Source organism: Cannabis sativa, chromosome 8, assembly GCF_029168945.1.
Source record: "Cannabis sativa cultivar Pink pepper isolate KNU-18-1 chromosome 8, ASM2916894v1, whole genome shotgun sequence".
NCBI lineage: Eukaryota > Viridiplantae > Streptophyta > Magnoliopsida > Rosales > Cannabaceae > Cannabis > Cannabis sativa.
In genome coordinates, this window is record NC_083608.1 from 37,973,990 (window position 1) to 37,990,390 (window position 16,401).

The 16,401-nt window shown below is 33.3% G+C and overlaps 3 protein-coding genes across 4 annotated transcripts; 2 read left to right on the forward strand and 1 right to left on the reverse strand.

Moving 5' to 3' along the window:
* The first annotated feature begins 2,475 nt into the window (after positions 1-2,475).
* On the forward strand, positions 2,476-5,666 carry LOC115701066 (uncharacterized protein At1g03900). Its single transcript, XM_030628758.2, has 8 exons — positions 2,476-2,974; positions 3,381-3,412; positions 3,887-3,987; positions 4,104-4,176; positions 4,308-4,339; positions 4,695-4,785; positions 4,870-4,984; positions 5,083-5,666. Exons 1-8 carry the CDS (start codon positions 2,867-2,869, stop codon positions 5,395-5,397), a joined length of 867 nt encoding a protein of 288 aa, XP_030484618.2. The 5' UTR covers positions 2,476-2,866; the 3' UTR covers positions 5,398-5,666.
* A 1,713-nt stretch (positions 5,667-7,379) lies between these two features.
* Positions 7,380-10,805, forward strand: LOC115701061 (uncharacterized). 2 transcript variants are annotated; one of them, XM_061102896.1, is made up of 6 exons: positions 7,505-7,790; positions 8,186-8,285; positions 8,508-8,664; positions 8,912-9,635; positions 10,040-10,212; positions 10,340-10,805. In XM_061102896.1, the coding sequence occupies exons 3-6, from the start codon at positions 8,578-8,580 to the stop codon at positions 10,532-10,534; spliced, it is 1,179 nt and encodes a 392-aa protein (XP_060958879.1). In that variant the 5' UTR covers positions 7,505-7,790; positions 8,186-8,285; positions 8,508-8,577; the 3' UTR covers positions 10,535-10,805. The 2 variants fall into 2 exon arrangements, with proteins under 2 accessions (XP_030484611.2, XP_060958879.1); XM_030628751.2 differs by lacking the exon at positions 8,186-8,285 and having other exon boundaries at positions 7,380-7,790.
* A 135-nt stretch (positions 10,806-10,940) lies between these two features.
* LOC115701056 (protein trichome birefringence-like 1) lies at positions 10,941-13,248 on the reverse strand. The gene is made up of 4 exons (XM_030628747.2): positions 12,483-13,248; positions 12,187-12,361; positions 11,908-12,089; positions 10,941-11,705 (listed from the first exon to the last, which is right to left on the reverse strand). Exons 1-4 carry the CDS (start codon positions 12,974-12,976, stop codon positions 11,222-11,224), a joined length of 1,335 nt encoding a protein of 444 aa, XP_030484607.2. The 5' UTR covers positions 12,977-13,248; the 3' UTR covers positions 10,941-11,221.
* Positions 13,249-16,401: the final 3,153 nt, after the last annotated feature.

Genomic DNA, 16,401 nt, shown 5'->3' on the forward strand with positions numbered 1-16,401 from the left:
CCCCGTCGAGTCCGGCGGCCATCGCCTTGGGATGCACGTGAATACCGAGTTTGCCTCCATGGCTTTCTGCATGGCTAGCATCACTTCATGCATTTTTTGATTTTGCACTTTCTGAGCTTCGATCTCAGCTTCATGATCGATAGCTTTTTGTCTGAGGAGCACCAGCTCTTGGTAGCTTCCATCATCATAAGCATACTCGTCAAGGTGTTCCTCGTGGTTTTCATCGGGAACTATTCCTTCTTCTTCTTCCTCGGACTCCTCTGCTGCCCTTGAGGCTACATCTTCCTCATTGGGATCTTGAGCGTCTTCTAGAGGGCGAGGATGACGTGTAGCTCTTGTCTCCACCATTATCGTGAAGTTAAATGCTTTTTGTGAAGCAGCTTTCCTCAGCTCTCAATGAAAGCACCAAAATGTTAACCGAGGTTTTCGGCAACTATTAAAATATAATTATAATAATGAGCTGTAAGAAAGTGAAATGAAGACTTTTTACGTGGTTGGGGCGTTAATGAGCCTTAGTCCACAAGCCACTGCTATTAATGGATGTATTTAATACAGATTCTACACTTGAGAGAATGTTTTTCTCTTAAATACAGAGAATGTTCTTGGTGAGTTTTTTCTCTTCTTGCTCTTTTGCAACCAAGATTCTCCGACCCCATTAAATGAGCTTTGAGGGGGTATTTATAGTGTTTTGGTGGGATAATTCCTAGAATTGTTCTTACACATGTGTCTGTAAGTATCCATAAAGTTGGGCATTTCCGATGAATATACCATGGGTGATGCATGGTCAAATCCCTAGGTGCTGTAGGGTTTTTATGGAGAATGTCCTTTTTGTCTTATGATTGACGTGACTCTTCGCAGAGTAGCCGTCGCTAGACTTAAATGATCATTCTTGTAGCCGCTTGTTCGGGGGTTGTGCCGTCGGACTTTATTGCGTGTTACGGTCCAACACGCTTCCTCCCATGCGGCATTAAATGCGACTTGATTTCTCGGGAGAGACCTGACACATCCCGGAGGGCCTTCACGCTATACTAGCTTCCAGGAGTAACTTGTACTCCGGGTGTCTCCTCCGGGACCCATGCTAATAGCGCTTCCTGGTGGCATAAAAAGACTTAGCAAATCTTTCCAAGTTATCTGATCCACGTGTCCCCTCTTGACTGGTCCACGTATTTTGGGCGAATTTTGGAGCAACATATATTAATTAATTGCTTTTGGTTTTATACCTAGATATATTAATATTATATATATAAAATGTATAGAAATTTAAAAAATTGAAGAAAGTTAATATATTTGAAAAGAATAAATATATATGGAGCAATGTTAACATTTGAGATTAAAAAAAAAGAATAATTAGCATTTTTACTCTTAAAACTTTTGACATTGTCTGATCTTGCCCTAAAAAATATACGGCTTGTTAAAAATTCTCCCTAAAATATAATAGATACATAATTATGCCCCTTCTGTTAGGTTCCGCTTCTTTTACCGTTAAAAATTAATATTTTTACTCACTGAATTTTGCCAATACAATTTTCCCCCTTTTATTAAAAAAAATAATTTTAAAAATTATAATATTCTATTTTATTAAAGCAATTATAATATTCTATTAATTTAGAAAAAAATAATAAAAATTTAAATTAATTAAAAAATATTAATTTTATTTAATAAAACTTAAATTATTTCTAAAAAATATTTTCAAACTTTATTTTATGTATAAATACGTATTTTAAAAAATCACACTAAAATTATTAAGAATCTAATAAATAATTTAAATTAACTAAAATTTTTGAAGAAAAAATCAAACTTATTTATATTTATAAACTCATATATTAATAAATAAAGAAAGATAATTAAAAATTCAATAAAAATATAAAATTATTTAAAAAAAAAAGTTATAAATTAAACTAAAAAATGCTATGTTTACTTAAATAGATTTACATTTTTGATAAAAATAAAATATTCTCAAGTTTGTTCTCGTAAAATTTAGTTTTTATAAAAACTAAATTATTAATATATTTTATATTAATATCTAAATGAATTTTCTAATAAAAAATAAGTAATTTTTTTATATCACTTAATTAGTTTTAAAATTTTAATTTTTTTTCTTTTTTTTTTAATTTTCTTAATTATTCAAAATAATTTTTTTTCTTAAGATTTAAATTAATTTTTTAAGATTTATTAAAAAAATGTTGAATCTTTCTCATTTTTATTTTGAGGGGGTACAATTTGATAGTTATCAAAGTTTAGGGACAAAGTTGCTAATTGATAAAGACACGTCATCATTTAAACGAAATAATGGGACGGAACTTAACATAAAAACTAAATTTCTATAAATGTAAAAATTCAAGGAAGAATTCTTAACAAGTCCTATATTTTAGGAGCTAAAATCAGTATTGTCGAAAGTTCAAAGGCAAAATTGCTAATTATTAAAAAAAATAAAATAAATAATTAGTTGTATATTTTGAAGGATGTTATCCAAAAGTGTGTTGCTAGTTTTTGTAATTTGCCTTCCTTAAAATTCAAGCAAAGCTAATCTTCTAGTTGTACCAACCCATCTGTCCCAACCCCATCAGGACCGTCATTTCTCTTCCCTAAAGCAACACAAAGTTGTAGAATCTGACGGCTCTGATTGTATTATCCATCGATCAAACGGTTCCCGAGCGTACAGTTGTTTAGAAGAGTAACATAGTACTACACAAGTCTCTAATGATGGTCTTAGTAAAACCGAGTAGACACACATAGGGAGACCGAACCTTCTTCACATCGATTTGTTAATTCGTGAAAAACCCAGTTGGTTTCGAGAAATACCCATCTAATTGCGACCTCAGGAAAGTTCTTCTTGGAATCAGATCAATCTGGGTGTCTTTCCGAAATGGAGAAAGAACAGAAGGGTCCAAATGATCAAGAAAGGGTAGAAGAGGAGGACACGGAGGCTTTGGAGCTTGTTCTCTATCAAGTCTCCGAGTGTTATGTCTATATGGTAAGATTTATTGGATTTTCCTCAATGGGTTTTTCGAGATTCGACCCTAACTGTTAATTGATAATTTGATGAGGTTTCCTCATGATTGAACAGCTATAATTGCATGCATTTCGTTTACAAGATCAAGATTCAAGCTTTTTAGTTGATTGTGGTATTTTAGTAACAAGATGTTTTTGGGAGATTGGATCATAGGGTTCTTTATGTACTTGTTGATAACTTGAAATGTGGGCAACATTTATTTGCTTGAACTACTGATATGTTATGTCATTATAAATTACATAATAATTTGAATGTTGTGGGTCAAGTAATTGATAGTGGCAATTATTCAGTCTTCCATTTTATTTTCTTTTTAAATATTAATGAATGTGAAAGTGTTAAGCTGAGTTCTTTTATGCTCTTTCTGCAGATACCGCCGAGGAAAACAGCAGCTTCCTACAGGTTTTTGTTATGCTTTTATTAAAATTGAGGATACTTACTATGCATTAGACACATTGTGTGTGAAATGATGGAAAAAAGATTTCGTGGACTAGGCTAAACATCTTATGATCTGCCAAAGAAAGGCCCAAATCAGAAAAAAAAACGAAAACAAAAACTAAATTCAATGTTAATATTGTAAATGTGAACTGTAGAACAGTAGAAGTGCTTTTTAAAACCTGTTATTCGAGGTCTGCTTCTTTATTTCTTTGAAATTTCGGTAACATGTAGACCATAACCATATTGTGTCTTGATTATCATTGTTTCATATGCAGAATTTTATTTTGTTCATTTTGGGTAATATATTTTTCAGCATAACCCTGTAAAAAAGAAATTTAAATAAGCTGCAAATAGTCTTCAGCAATGGAACCTACTGAAATAATCTTACACTTGTTATATTATATAGATGGATTTTTATGTCCAAAAAGTTCATTTCAGGGCTGATGAGTGGGATGTGAACAAGTGGGCATGGCAGGGTGTATTGAAAGTCAGTAGCAAAGGAGAGGAGTGCATCATCAGACTTGAAGATAAGGAGACTGGTGAGAATTTGCTGTACTTATTCTAAGATGGAGATATAATCCATTGTTATCTTCTTCTTTTTTCATATATTAATATGTTTGATTATTTTACCGTAACTTGCTATTTTTCATGGTAGGTGAATTATATGCTCGGGCATTTTTGAGAAACGGAGAGCCGCATCCAGTGGAACCTGTAATCGATAGCAGTAGGTTAGGCTCTTTTATTAGATCCTCATTTCAATACTTGGAAATCATTTTTTCTTCAGCTTGTGGTACTTCAGTTTTATTTTCATTGAAATTTATCTGTAGGAATGTCTAAATATTTATTGTTTTATATGCAGATATTTTGTTCTTCGAGTGGAGGAGAACATTGGTGAGTTAGTTTCCTGGGATTATAATTTGAGATCTTCCATTTGTTCCATGGGAGACAAAATTTTGTGAAACAAAATAACATAGGGATTTCTTTCTTTTGTATACTCTAAATTTATCTGTCAACAAAATCAATTACGTATCATAATTGAATAATTGCTTCTCTGGAAGAAACTTTTTGTATACCTTAGCGATGTTCAATGGCCCTTCTAAATCTTCTTTTCTCCAACTGTTTAACCGAATTTTTTGGATTTGATTCTCTAGGTAGTAATAACCCCACTCGATGATGCCACTTTTTGCCAGTTTTCATTTCGGGTTCGGTTTTCATCTATCAGTGTAATAGTTTGAAATTTATGCAGATGGTCGTCTTCGGCATGCTTTTATTGGCATTGGTTTTAGAGAAAGAACAGAAGCTTATGACTTCCAAGCTGCTCTGCATGATCATATGAAGTATCCTCCCCTTCCTAATTTTTAAACTTATGGTTTTTGTCCAACTTTTTAATGATCAACTAATACCATCCTGTTTGATTCAAGATACCTGGACAAGAAGAAGACTGCAGAGAAGATGGAGCAGGAATTTCAGAGAACATCGTCAGTTGATTACAGCTTGAAAGATGGCGAGACTCTTGTTCTGCAATTAAAAAACAATGTAAACTGCATTTTTATTTCCCTGTAAATGTCTTTATAATGATGACTGAATATTCCTTGGGAGTATGCTAATTGAATATCTGGTTTGGGTTTTAACAGAGAAGTGGTCAAAATGTCAAGTCCAAGTTTTTTGAGCAAGGTTCGAACAATTCATCACCTGAGAATAAGGGTGATACCAAAAAAGAGCCCAAGATTTGTATCAAACCTCCGCCACCTCCCCCTGCTCCGCTTTCACCTTCTGCTACTGGTCAGAAGTCTTCTCCGAACTTTCCAACATCTTTCAATCTCGAGGAAGCTTCTAAAGATGGAGTTGTAGTACCAAAGAAAGATGATTCGAACAATACAGATTCATCAGAAAATCAAAGCACAGATGTACCAGATGATGATTTTGGAGATTTTCAAACTGCTGGTTAATATTTAAATATTAGGGGGGAACATACATAACCATACTAAGAATACCCGAATTTTTCTTTCACTGTGGTTTTCTGTTAGATTTGGTGTTTGTGGTGGTTTAACACCCTCAAAGATCTTGTTGATTTGGTGTATATCAGGCTAAATATTACCAATGTGAATTTACTTTGAGACAAATAAGTCTGCCCACCCAACCCAAGTGATATAGAAATTTCTAATATTGTACAATTTGGCAAACCAGAAAAAATAAACATAAATTGCAACTTGGTGTCTTTCACTGTTTCACCCTATAAACCTAAATATGACAATTATTGTTGCTTTATTTTGCTAATCAAGTCAGAAAATAAGTGACTTTCTTAGCAGTTTGTTAAAAAGGAAAAAAAAGAAAGATGTCTGAATAGGTTATTAATAGTGATTAGTCACAGCAACAGTAAATACTAATAAGCTAAGTTCAAAACAACTTTTTGACAAGTATTTGATAAATAATTATACATAATAACTTGATTTCACAATAAATTATATTATCAAGGAGAAATAAGATCATCTTTATTAGAATTTCATAGAATCTTGACTTTTGAACTTTGTTATGTTATAAAAATTTCATTGGAATTATATCAATCATTGCAAATGTATTTCTTTTGTTGTATTCTGATTATCATTTTTAAACTGCTTGTTAATGTTGTTATTGTATTACTTAATACTGATGTGATGTTAATATTGTACAATTTGAAATTTTTAGACATACCAACTTAATGATAAAAATAAATGGAATGTTCAAAAAAGAAAAAGAAAAAAAAGATACATTTACAATTACTATTACTATAATTCAAAGTGAATTCTTAGAAATAAAATCCACAAATGCAATAATTTTAGGGAAAGACTATAATTATTAACTAGAAAATTTGATAAATTTAAGAACTAGAAAAAAATTACTTCTCAAAATTTTTAATGTGTGAGAAGTTTGTGATTTATAATTTGTAAGACGCTATCTTAAAGTAGTGCTAGGTGTCACGGACTAGCTATTAGACACTCCCAAGTAGATGAGACGTGCGACACTTGCTGGCACATCGAACTAGCAAGTCAACCGAAACATGCTGAGAGGCAAACAAACTCAAAGGTTAGGCACGATATATATTAAGTGCAACTACAATTAATGTATGAGCAAACACAACATAAGTTATTCTAATAATTAATCTTACACAACTTATAAGTAGACACATAGATAAATGACACACAATGACTTAACAAAGACAACACACAGACAGCATAAAATCATACACAAAGAAGTATGAATAAATATCATTTTATTATTATATGACCTTAATAAGGTAAATAAGTATACAATTGGTTACAAAGTGCTTCACAAGTCACCAAGTCACTCCTGAAAGGTTTTAAAAAATTTCAAGAAACATATATGATATTAGCTTTGCTAAGTGATTTTTTTTTTACAAATAAAGCTAAATAGAAAGTGTCACCACCAAGGTATCTCCCAACCCAACCTCAATAAGGTGATCAAGTAAGCACCATACTCAATTACTCATCTTACAAAATGACCCTTTGTGGGTGTGGCATGAAACAGCACGCTGCTAGACAGTAAGCATGCATTACTCCTCAGTAACAAGCCTCTCCCACTATATGACACTTTGTATTGATGTAGGGCATGAGAACCTGGCCCTGTGAAGATAGGGGGGGTCAATTCCTAGTACTCCCACTTATTGAGTTTCCAATTTTAATTTTTCATATAAAAAAGCCTCTAATTTATTAAAAATACCATTTTATATACAAATTAAAAAATAATTGAACCTTTCCCATTAAAGACCAAACCTTTTTGACACGAGCACCAAACCAATCTTTCAAAGGCACAAATGAATTAATAAAGCCACTATCAAGACTCCAATACTCCAAGTTGCTGAAACTGAAGAGGGGAAGGGGACCCACACCCACTAGGCTTAAATGAATTACTACGTCATTTCATTTATCAGTTTCTCATCTCAATAATCATATACAATTCCATCATTTTCCTCAAAAAAAAAAAAAAAAAAAACAATTCCACCATTTTATTATTATTTAGTTATTTTCTGATCAACACGTGTCAGATGTAAGGTCGAAGAAGCCCAAGCCACCTTTTACCTTTACTTTGGATATTTGATTTGATTCTTTAATTGAAAGACTATTATTGTGTAGTTTGTTGTATAATGTTGTTGCTTTACTGCTTCTCTCTCCCCTCCCTCCTCTAATCATCCACACATAATATATATATTTATATATATTCTCTTTCTACTTCGCGTGATCATATTTCATACCTAGGAGCTTTACAAGCAAAGCTAAACTGGGTTTTAGCCATAATCTATGACTTCACAAGCTTTTGGCTTCTGGGCTTTCATCTTTCATTACGTGTAAGTTTTAAGCTTTAATTTTCTGAGTTATCATCAAAGCTTCATTATCAAAGAGAAAATATACAAAAGGGATTTTTCTTTCTTCTTCCTGTGTTCTTGCTGATAATTTTTTTTTTATATTTTATTTTTCTGATTAAATTATACTTTGGGTACTGAATTGCATTTGTAAATTAACTTTTTATATATAATTTGATATTGATGTAATGTTTTGTGTGTTAAGTGGCTTGTTATTCCTGAACTTCGTGTGGTTCTTATTGCTCTTATCTTTGTACTATTGTCCATAAATAGCTCTATCTGCCAAATAGACAGGAGAGTACTAAATAGTACTTTTTCTGTTAGTGGAAATATGAAGTTTCCAGGGATGAATAGTATAATGATTTAGGGTTTTCATACAGGGAATCAAGGTTCAAGTGGTTGTTAATGGAATGATGTGATTTTGAGGCTGGGAATTTTTAGGGAGGAAAACCCATTTTCTTTGCTTCTGTTTATACTAAGGTTGACAATTGTTTTCTTTCAGCAGTATCTGTTAGATGCTATTGATACAATTTTCTTTTCTGTATTACAGTTGTTCTACCTTTTGACATGGTGCCTGACTTGTATCAGTTGTTATGCTAAACTGGTCATTACATTTATTCTCTGCTGCACTAAAACCATTTTTAAAGATTTTAGAATTCTTTCGGCTGAAGCTTCTATTGATCTTTTTGAAATTTCTTTCAGATGAAAAGTATCCACTCAGAGAAGAAACTAATTATCAGTATAGAATAGCAGAATTTTGGAAAGTTCAACAATGGATGTACAAGGAATAACTTGGGTTGGGAATGTATATGAGAAATTTGAAGCTATGTGCTTAGAGGTGGAAGAAATTATGTACCAGGTATGCTTTTCATGGTCTTTGCAGGCTAATCTATATCATGACTGTCCCTCCTTTTCCCCTTTTGTTGACCTGTTCTCATGTGATTGTTTATTTGTTATTGGAAGATAGTTTATGAGAGCCCTTATCTCATCTATTATGAATATATTTAAGTTTTAATGTCATATTTGGTACGCAATTATGAACTAGGGACCCTTATACTTTCATTAACATTAACATTGTTGCGGTCCATGCTTTATTTTTTGGACAGGATACAGTCAAATATGTTGAGAATCAGGTGCAGACTGTTGGGGCTAGTATGAAAAGGTTTTATTCAGATGTATTGCAAGATTTGCTTCCACCATCTTCCTTAGATTCTGAGAAAATATCACCATGTGGTTTTATTATTGAACAAGATTCTGGTGAACGAAATGGTAGAAAACCAAATGTAATGAAGAAAAAAGAGCATGCTAAGGCTGATGATGAGCAGTTAACTAAGACATCAAAGATAACTCCTGATATTGGCGAAGATGTTGGCCTTGCACCATCTTTTCATGTACGTGATGATGTAGATGATTCATGTAGACCTTCTGAGGATTGTGTAAAAGGCGTATATTCTGAGTTGGGTTCAAGACGACATCTTGATGAGCGCAATACTTCAAACATGGGTGTTAGTCTAAGTCAAGAAAAGTTAACTGATGTATCATATACAAGCAGACCAGAAAAATATTTGAGCGGAGTATCATGCTGTGAATTTATAAAAGAAATTCATGAAGCTTCAAGGGATCAAAGGGGTACAATGACAATCCCATTCATGGAGGATGGTATGAAGCTTGACTCTGTGGTAGAAAGTAGTGATAAAATTGAAAATGAAAAGGAATGTATATCTGAGGACTGTCAATCATCAATTGAGATCATCTCGCTGAACTCAGTTGGAAACAGTGGAGAGGAGATGCTAATTCAACTCAATAGTGGCTTATCAGCAGAATCAAATGGTAACTATTCCCTGGGTGTATATAACTTTATTGTTTTTGTCTCTTTGCTTGCTCTGTTTTGATTTCCAGATTGGCAAGTGCAGATCATTAAAATGTACTGATGAGGATGCCTTTGCATCTCATCCATGTACTACCTTGCTCACCCCTACAAATGTTATACACAATGCATTTTCTTTTCTTCTCAATAATGTCATATTGTATGTTCTCCATGTCTGATGTCAATCTTTAAGAGCTTATAAAATTTGTAGTATTTTTCATTTACGAAATCTTCAAAGTACAAAATTATTTCCATATTATGTCTTCTTTAGCTTTCTTTAAACTATTTTGGGTATGGTTGCATGGTACTTTCCATATCTTTCCTTTCTTTCATTGTAATTTTAACTGATCGCTGTTAAATTCTTCAGGGATATTATTTGACTGGAATCTTGATGCAAGTAAAACTGAGACTGCTACTGAAAACGGAGCAGAGACTGTTCAACAAAGTGATAAGATGAAACTTGAGGAAACTTGTGTGCTGGTTTATGAAAATGAACTAAGTTTTCCTCCTCAACCAGAACATAAATGGAGGCCTTACAAGGTTCTTATCATTTTGCTCACACAGACAAGCATACCGATACATGCACTCACACACACACACACACCCTATTTAGTCATCTGAAATTAATATATATATATATATATATATCCTTTTTGTTCGGTTTCAGAAGAAAATTCGTGAAGCTCTATATTCTAGAATGAGGTCATCAAGAAAGCAGGAGTATAAAAAGCTTGCCTTGCAGTATGAGGATGACAAAAGATTGAGTCAAGAATCTCGAGAGGCTTTAACAGCAACGATGAATGCAGGGACGAATATATTACCACGGCGTGATTCTTGTGAATCTGAATGGGAACTTCTTTAGATTTACCATGTGTAAATAATATTTCTACCTTGCTTTGCTGGACACTAGCATTGAGAGCCATATTTTGGCATCCTGCTTAATATATAGTAAACAGGGCAAAGCTCCCTAAAATGGTAAATAAATTTTAGCAACTAAGACTCCTATGATCGAGAGTGTTTGCTAGTTCCATTTACTGTAGGAACCTGATAAAAAACTACTCTAGTGTCTACCCTGTTTTCGACTTTGTTGACTCAACCTTATTATGTTGTGTAAGTACTTTCGTTTGCTGGTCCCCCTTATCTGCTCTATGCTTTAACTCGTGATTAGCTAAGGTTAGTGAGTAATGAAGCTTACGCCATACCCTATACTCGTTTTTATTCATTCAAAGCTGCCTAAATGGGCAACAGTGTTTTATATAGTAAAAAACTGACAGGTAATCCTTGCTGATGAATTACATTGAATCATATTAAACACAGTATTAGTAGACAAGAGGGTAGTGAAGTAAGGAAGCATGGTTTGATTCCATTTTTCACTGTGCACGTACAAGTCAAATGAATGAGTAAACTTTATTATGGGAAAGCTATGCATTATGTTTTAGATCAAGGAATGATTTTGGCATAAGCTTTCCAACTAGTATGCACAACTTTTATTGTTTTTGACTACTGCTCTGAACCAAAAAAAAAAAAAAAAAAAAGGAACAACTAAATATTAACTAGTGCTGTCTGGGGTTTCCAAGAGAATCGCCAACAGTAACCTGTTCCAGGTATCTGGTACTCCAGGCAAACACCAGTGGCTACAATCAGCAAAAGTTTCAGGCTTTTTATGCTGAGACTCCATCAATTTCATTCCCTGCTTTGCTTTGTAAATACTTGGATGTGCATCTTTTCTGGTCCCAGACAAGTTGGTGATGTTCAAATAAGTTACTGGAGTCTTCATTGTCAGAATGGCTCTTTCCACAATCTCTACAATTCGTTTCGGATAGGGAGGGAGGTAAGAATCGTCCATGATGGGTTGTGTTTGATTGTAGCAAAATACTTTTCCTTTGTGTTCTGGTGAAATGCTACGAAAGAAGACTCTTGTTTTGGTCGCATCCACGTTTGTATCAACCCAACGAGACCAAGTCTCCATGGCCATCTGTAATTCGAACTCACCCTCCTCCTCCATTTGTTTCCAGGTTTTCGACATGTTTTTCCTGCACATTTTTATTACCTTAAAGACGGCTTCTTTAACCATAATTTTTTCAAAAGGAAAAACGTCTAAATTTTGGTAACAAGTAGCTCATTTCAAGAAAATTCAAGGGCATCTATGCTAATATCTTATAAATCTCAAGACTGAAACAGAGAAAGCAGAGGATAATCCAAAGAGCAAAAAGAGAAGACGTGAACAATACTCACACTCTGTGTTTGCCTCCATGATCCCACCAGTGACCGGTGTTGAATACCATGACATCTGCTCCTTTCCACTTAGTGGAGTCAGAAAGTTTATCAAGTCTCAGAGAACGTTCTCCACTAGTTTTGTTCACTTCAGTATACACTAGGTATGGGCTCCAATAAAACTCCACAGTACATTTATACTCCTATAAATAATGAAATAGCAAGAAACATAACATGTCAACAAACACACCGTTTCAAAAAGCAATTTATGCATTGAAAGCAATGATCAAACTATATTACCTTTGCTCTAAAGACTTTGTAGGAGCTACTACCGTGGCTAACATAGGCTTGAGAAGGAGGTAAAGAACTGTAGAGAAGACAAGCCAATGATTCCCAGTGGTTTCTGTTAAGTGAGTCTCCAACAATGATAACTCTCTTTCCTCTTAGCTTCTCCAATACTTGCGTGCCATTAAATCTTTAAAGAAACCAAACAACCTTGTTAATCTTTTTTCAAGACACTAAAACAAATCCATTCAAAAAACACAAGAAACAAAGAAAGAAGTTCTTGAACAAATTAGATAGATATAATTTCGTACTTTGGGAGGTTACACCCTTTTGGTTGCCAACTCCATTTCTCATATTCATGGTCAGACCGGCCATTTCTCCTGCAGCTAACTTGCTCGCTAAGGAACCGACACCGCGAATTATCATAGAGAGGACTTCCCTGCGGATCATAAATCCATTTTCCCTCAAACATGTTACAATGTTCTCGTTCGTCACTACTACTGAATTGCTCATTATTATTATTACCAATGGATCTTGATAAATGTTCTTCTCTTTGGTCACTACTGTTGCCTTGCTCATTATTATTACCAAGGGATCTTGATATCTCCAATAATGGCAGGGTACTAGTGTTAGTGTGTGACGATGCATTGGGCGCTAATGGTGGTGATAAACTCATTTCTTGAACATCAAAAAAGCTTGAGTTGTAGGGATTACTGTTGAAAAGAGAAACAAAGATGATACAGCATATGATGCAAAAATAGTTGCACCATTTCCACCCTTCTTTGATGATAGATGTAGTCTCCATGGCTAAAGTTGACCGAGCTCGAGAGTTTCAGTTAATATTGTTGGTTGAAAATAAAGTCAAGTTCAAAGACAGAGAGCGAGAGTGATCACTCAAAAAGAAAATATATAAATATATATATATACTTTGATTTGTAAGTATATATATATCTAAAAACTGTCCTGAATTATGTGCGTAGCACATATATTATATATATATGTATATATTTATATGTTTTTGTAATGAAGGTGTAGCAGGTGAAGGCGGCTTAGGTAAAGATTATATTTCTCTTTTTTGTATTTGGTGGATGTTGCAAGCCTTAATTTGAAGAATAGAACAAAAGCCGAATTAAGGAAACTCTGGTCAAGTTTCATAATTTCAACTAGTTAAGATTTTTTTTTTAATTAATGCATCTCTTAATGTTTTATTTAAAAGTGGAATAATGAAAATAAATTATAAATATTGATTAATTTATATACTAAATATAAAAGAGTAGGTTTTGGTCCAAAATATGAAAATAAATTATAAATATTGATTAATGTAAAATAATTTATTAACAAAGTGGAGAGTAATTGAACTAATGCACTAACAAACAAAACCACAAACAAACAAAATAACTTAAACCAAATTTTGGACCCAAACTTCACTTTTTTATATATAGTATAGATAGATAATTAATTTCTATGACATACACCTATATATATAAATGCGTAAATTAATTAAATCTATATATAGATTTGTATATACTTTGTCTACCTTATATGCATCATCGGATTCTAATTATCTACAATATATGCATTAATTATTCTAATTCTGAGTGCATAATTGGTAGTAATTTAATTTAGAGGGCATATTCTTCTAATTGTTTATTGTTAAAGTAGTAGGTTTTGACATAATCTTTACTTATTATTAAAAAAAAAATGTTGTAAATAGTAAAGGATGATCACTGTTGTACGGCCAAATGATGACTTGGGATTTAAAAATGTCGTGGAAGTGTGAAAAATACAAGGGATGTGAATTATTGAACACAAATGATTGGTTCACGTAAAACTTCTCATATGTGTAAGTATGTATATATATATATATATATAATATAATATAAATATATTAATTATACGTAAGTGATTTGTAAGTCTGTGGCTTGACTTGTATATGTGTTTGGTGAATGGTAGATATAACCGATCATACTTTATAATATGTTATTCCTTAGAAAAAGAAGGGTTTCATTCCTATGGTTTAATAGCTAGTTAGCTTCAAATTATTAATTATCAGAAGCTGTATATATAGGTGACCCAACAATATTACACAGATATAAAACAAAGATTAATTAATATCCCTTAATCTGAGATTGACCAAGATGGATCTGTACGTACGTAAGATAAGGCCGTGTATTCATCAATTTCTCCTCTTGCCATAAAAACATAATTTAAAATAAAATAAATAGTTCTTATTTTCTTTTTCAGCATAAAAAAAAACATTATTTCTTGCACTCTTTAATTATATGTAAATATATTGTTAAATGCAAAAATTTGGCTAACACTTATTGCGCTAGATTGACAAGAAGAAATATAAGTTTAAGTAAATAAAGATACAAGAAATTTATAGTAATTTACTTTCCGTATTGCGACGGTATTGAACTACGTTAACTTTCAGTTTTTATTTCTCACGACAATTATAAGAAAATTGACCAAGGCAAGAGCTCTAATTTTTTGAGAGTGAAAGTGCTCTAACTTTATGGGGACTTAGAAGAATGTAAAAAATGAGCTAGATAAGCTCTTATTTTATAGAGAAGAGGGTCCTATTAAAATATTAATAAAATAATACAAAAAATATAAAAAATTCTTTTTGGGTTGATCTTCTCCATTGATGATAATCTAACGGTGAAATTGACTCTTGATGAAAATCGTCAATTTTGGAGTTTGAATCTCGTGCGTTGGATTGTTTTCAGGTGATTTGTAGGAAAAATCACACCTGTCTTGGGCACAAATTTTGAACTCAAAATATTAAGAATTGTGATATAAGTGTGATACATGACTTGAAAGAGCTTTGAAAGATTTTTAAAACACAAGTTGAATCGTGGCAATCAGATCAATATTGAGTGATTTATGGCCATTTTACTAAAAACTATTCAGCACCCAGTGCCCAAGTTGACGTCTAGTGCCCAGGTTGACATCCTGGAGTCAACCTAAACACTGGGTAAGTGAAAAAATGTCTTAGACTTGTATATTTTGATGCTTAAGTGATATGCTGACATCACTTAGCCAATTTCTTAGTTTTAGTGAAGTTGTTTACCAGTTCTCAGAGATGTCACTTTTTAGTGAAATTAGGTAGACTCGAAACTTCTTAATTTTGCCGATACTCCACCTTGTTGAAAGGATGAAATATCGAAGTCTGAATTTGACATGTCACAAGTTGTAGTTCTCGTTTACTATGAAAAAATAGTTAGATGCTTGAGATGGAATCAAATTCTGATAAGCACAACCCAATGCACTAGGCCATAAGTCAACCTAGGCGCTGGGTGCTTCCTGGGGCTCGTTTTAACACTTATAAGGAATTTGATATTGCGAACGAGGTCTCCTATCCTGTTTTTGACCAAAATAAGAAGAATGCCCAAAGAAGAATTTGTGTTTGATGAGCGAAAACATGCGAACCAAGTAGCATGTCAACTTGGGTGCAAGGCCTAGTGCCCACGTCAACCTGGGTGCTGAGTCTCAGTTTCAATTCCCAGATGATCTCATTTTATTCTCGAAATCATTTGTATCTTCGTCATTTACGAAAACAAAAAAGATGCCCGAAATACTTTTCGAGAAAAATTACTAAAAATAGCCTAGGTTGACAAAATGTCAACCTGGGCACTAGGTCTAACTTTTTTCCACTAGTTGGTTTCGTTTGATTCTTGGAAACACTCGTATCTCTGTTGTTTATAGAAATGTAGAATATGCCTGGAAGACTTCTCGAAAATCTGGTTGGAAGTGGCCCAGGTTGACAAAATATCAACTTACACGTTGGGTCCCAAATGACTCCATTATTTCCCGAAAGCACCCAAATATTAATATTAATGAAAACAAGGATTTGCCCAGAGGAATTTTTTTGAACTGCTATTGGAGATGACCTTGGTTGACAAAGTATCAACTTGGGCGCTGGGCCCAGCGCCTAGGTCAACCTGGGCACTGGGTCCTCGTTTTAGTCTCTGGGTTGATTTTTTTCTTTCTCGAAAGCACTTGATTCTTCGTTTTGGATGGAGAAAAATAATATGCTCGAGATACTTCTTCAATATTGTGATTGGAAGTGTCCTAGGTTAAAAATATGTCAACTTGCGCCTGGGTGCACTAGGTGCCTAAGGCGCCTGGTGCCTCAGGTGCGCAAAATTAAATGTGTTCTAATTTTAATTTTGGTGCCTCAAATATGTTCATGACATGTCTCATTCATGTCAAAGTACAAATTTTGCT

Coding starts and splice junctions, on each gene's coding strand:
- LOC115701066 (XM_030628758.2), top strand. CDS start 2,867: ATGGAGAAAGAACAGAAGGGTCCAAATGATCAAGAAAGGGTAGAAGAG. Junction 2,975..3,380: donor CCGAGTGTTATGTCTATATG/GTAAGATTTATT, acceptor CTCTTTCTGCAG/ATACCGCCGAGGAAAACAGC. Junction 4,985..5,082: donor TTCTGCAATTAAAAAACAAT/GTAAACTGCATT, acceptor GGGTTTTAACAG/AGAAGTGGTCAAAATGTCAA.
- LOC115701061 (XM_030628751.2), top strand. CDS start 8,578: ATGGATGTACAAGGAATAACTTGGGTTGGGAATGTATATGAGAAATTT. Junction 8,665..8,911: donor TGGAAGAAATTATGTACCAG/GTATGCTTTTCA, acceptor TTTTTTGGACAG/GATACAGTCAAATATGTTGA. Junction 10,213..10,339: donor ATAAATGGAGGCCTTACAAG/GTTCTTATCATT, acceptor GTTCGGTTTCAG/AAGAAAATTCGTGAAGCTCT.
- LOC115701056 (XM_030628747.2), bottom strand. CDS start 12,976: ATGGAGACTACATCTATCATCAAAGAAGGGTGGAAATGGTGCAACTAT. Junction 12,362..12,482: donor AAAGGGTGTAACCTCCCAAA/GTACGAAATTAT, acceptor GTTTCTTTAAAG/ATTTAATGGCACGCAAGTAT. Junction 11,706..11,907: donor CATGGAGGCAAACACAGAGT/GTGAGTATTGTT, acceptor AAAAATGTGCAG/GAAAAACATGTCGAAAACCT.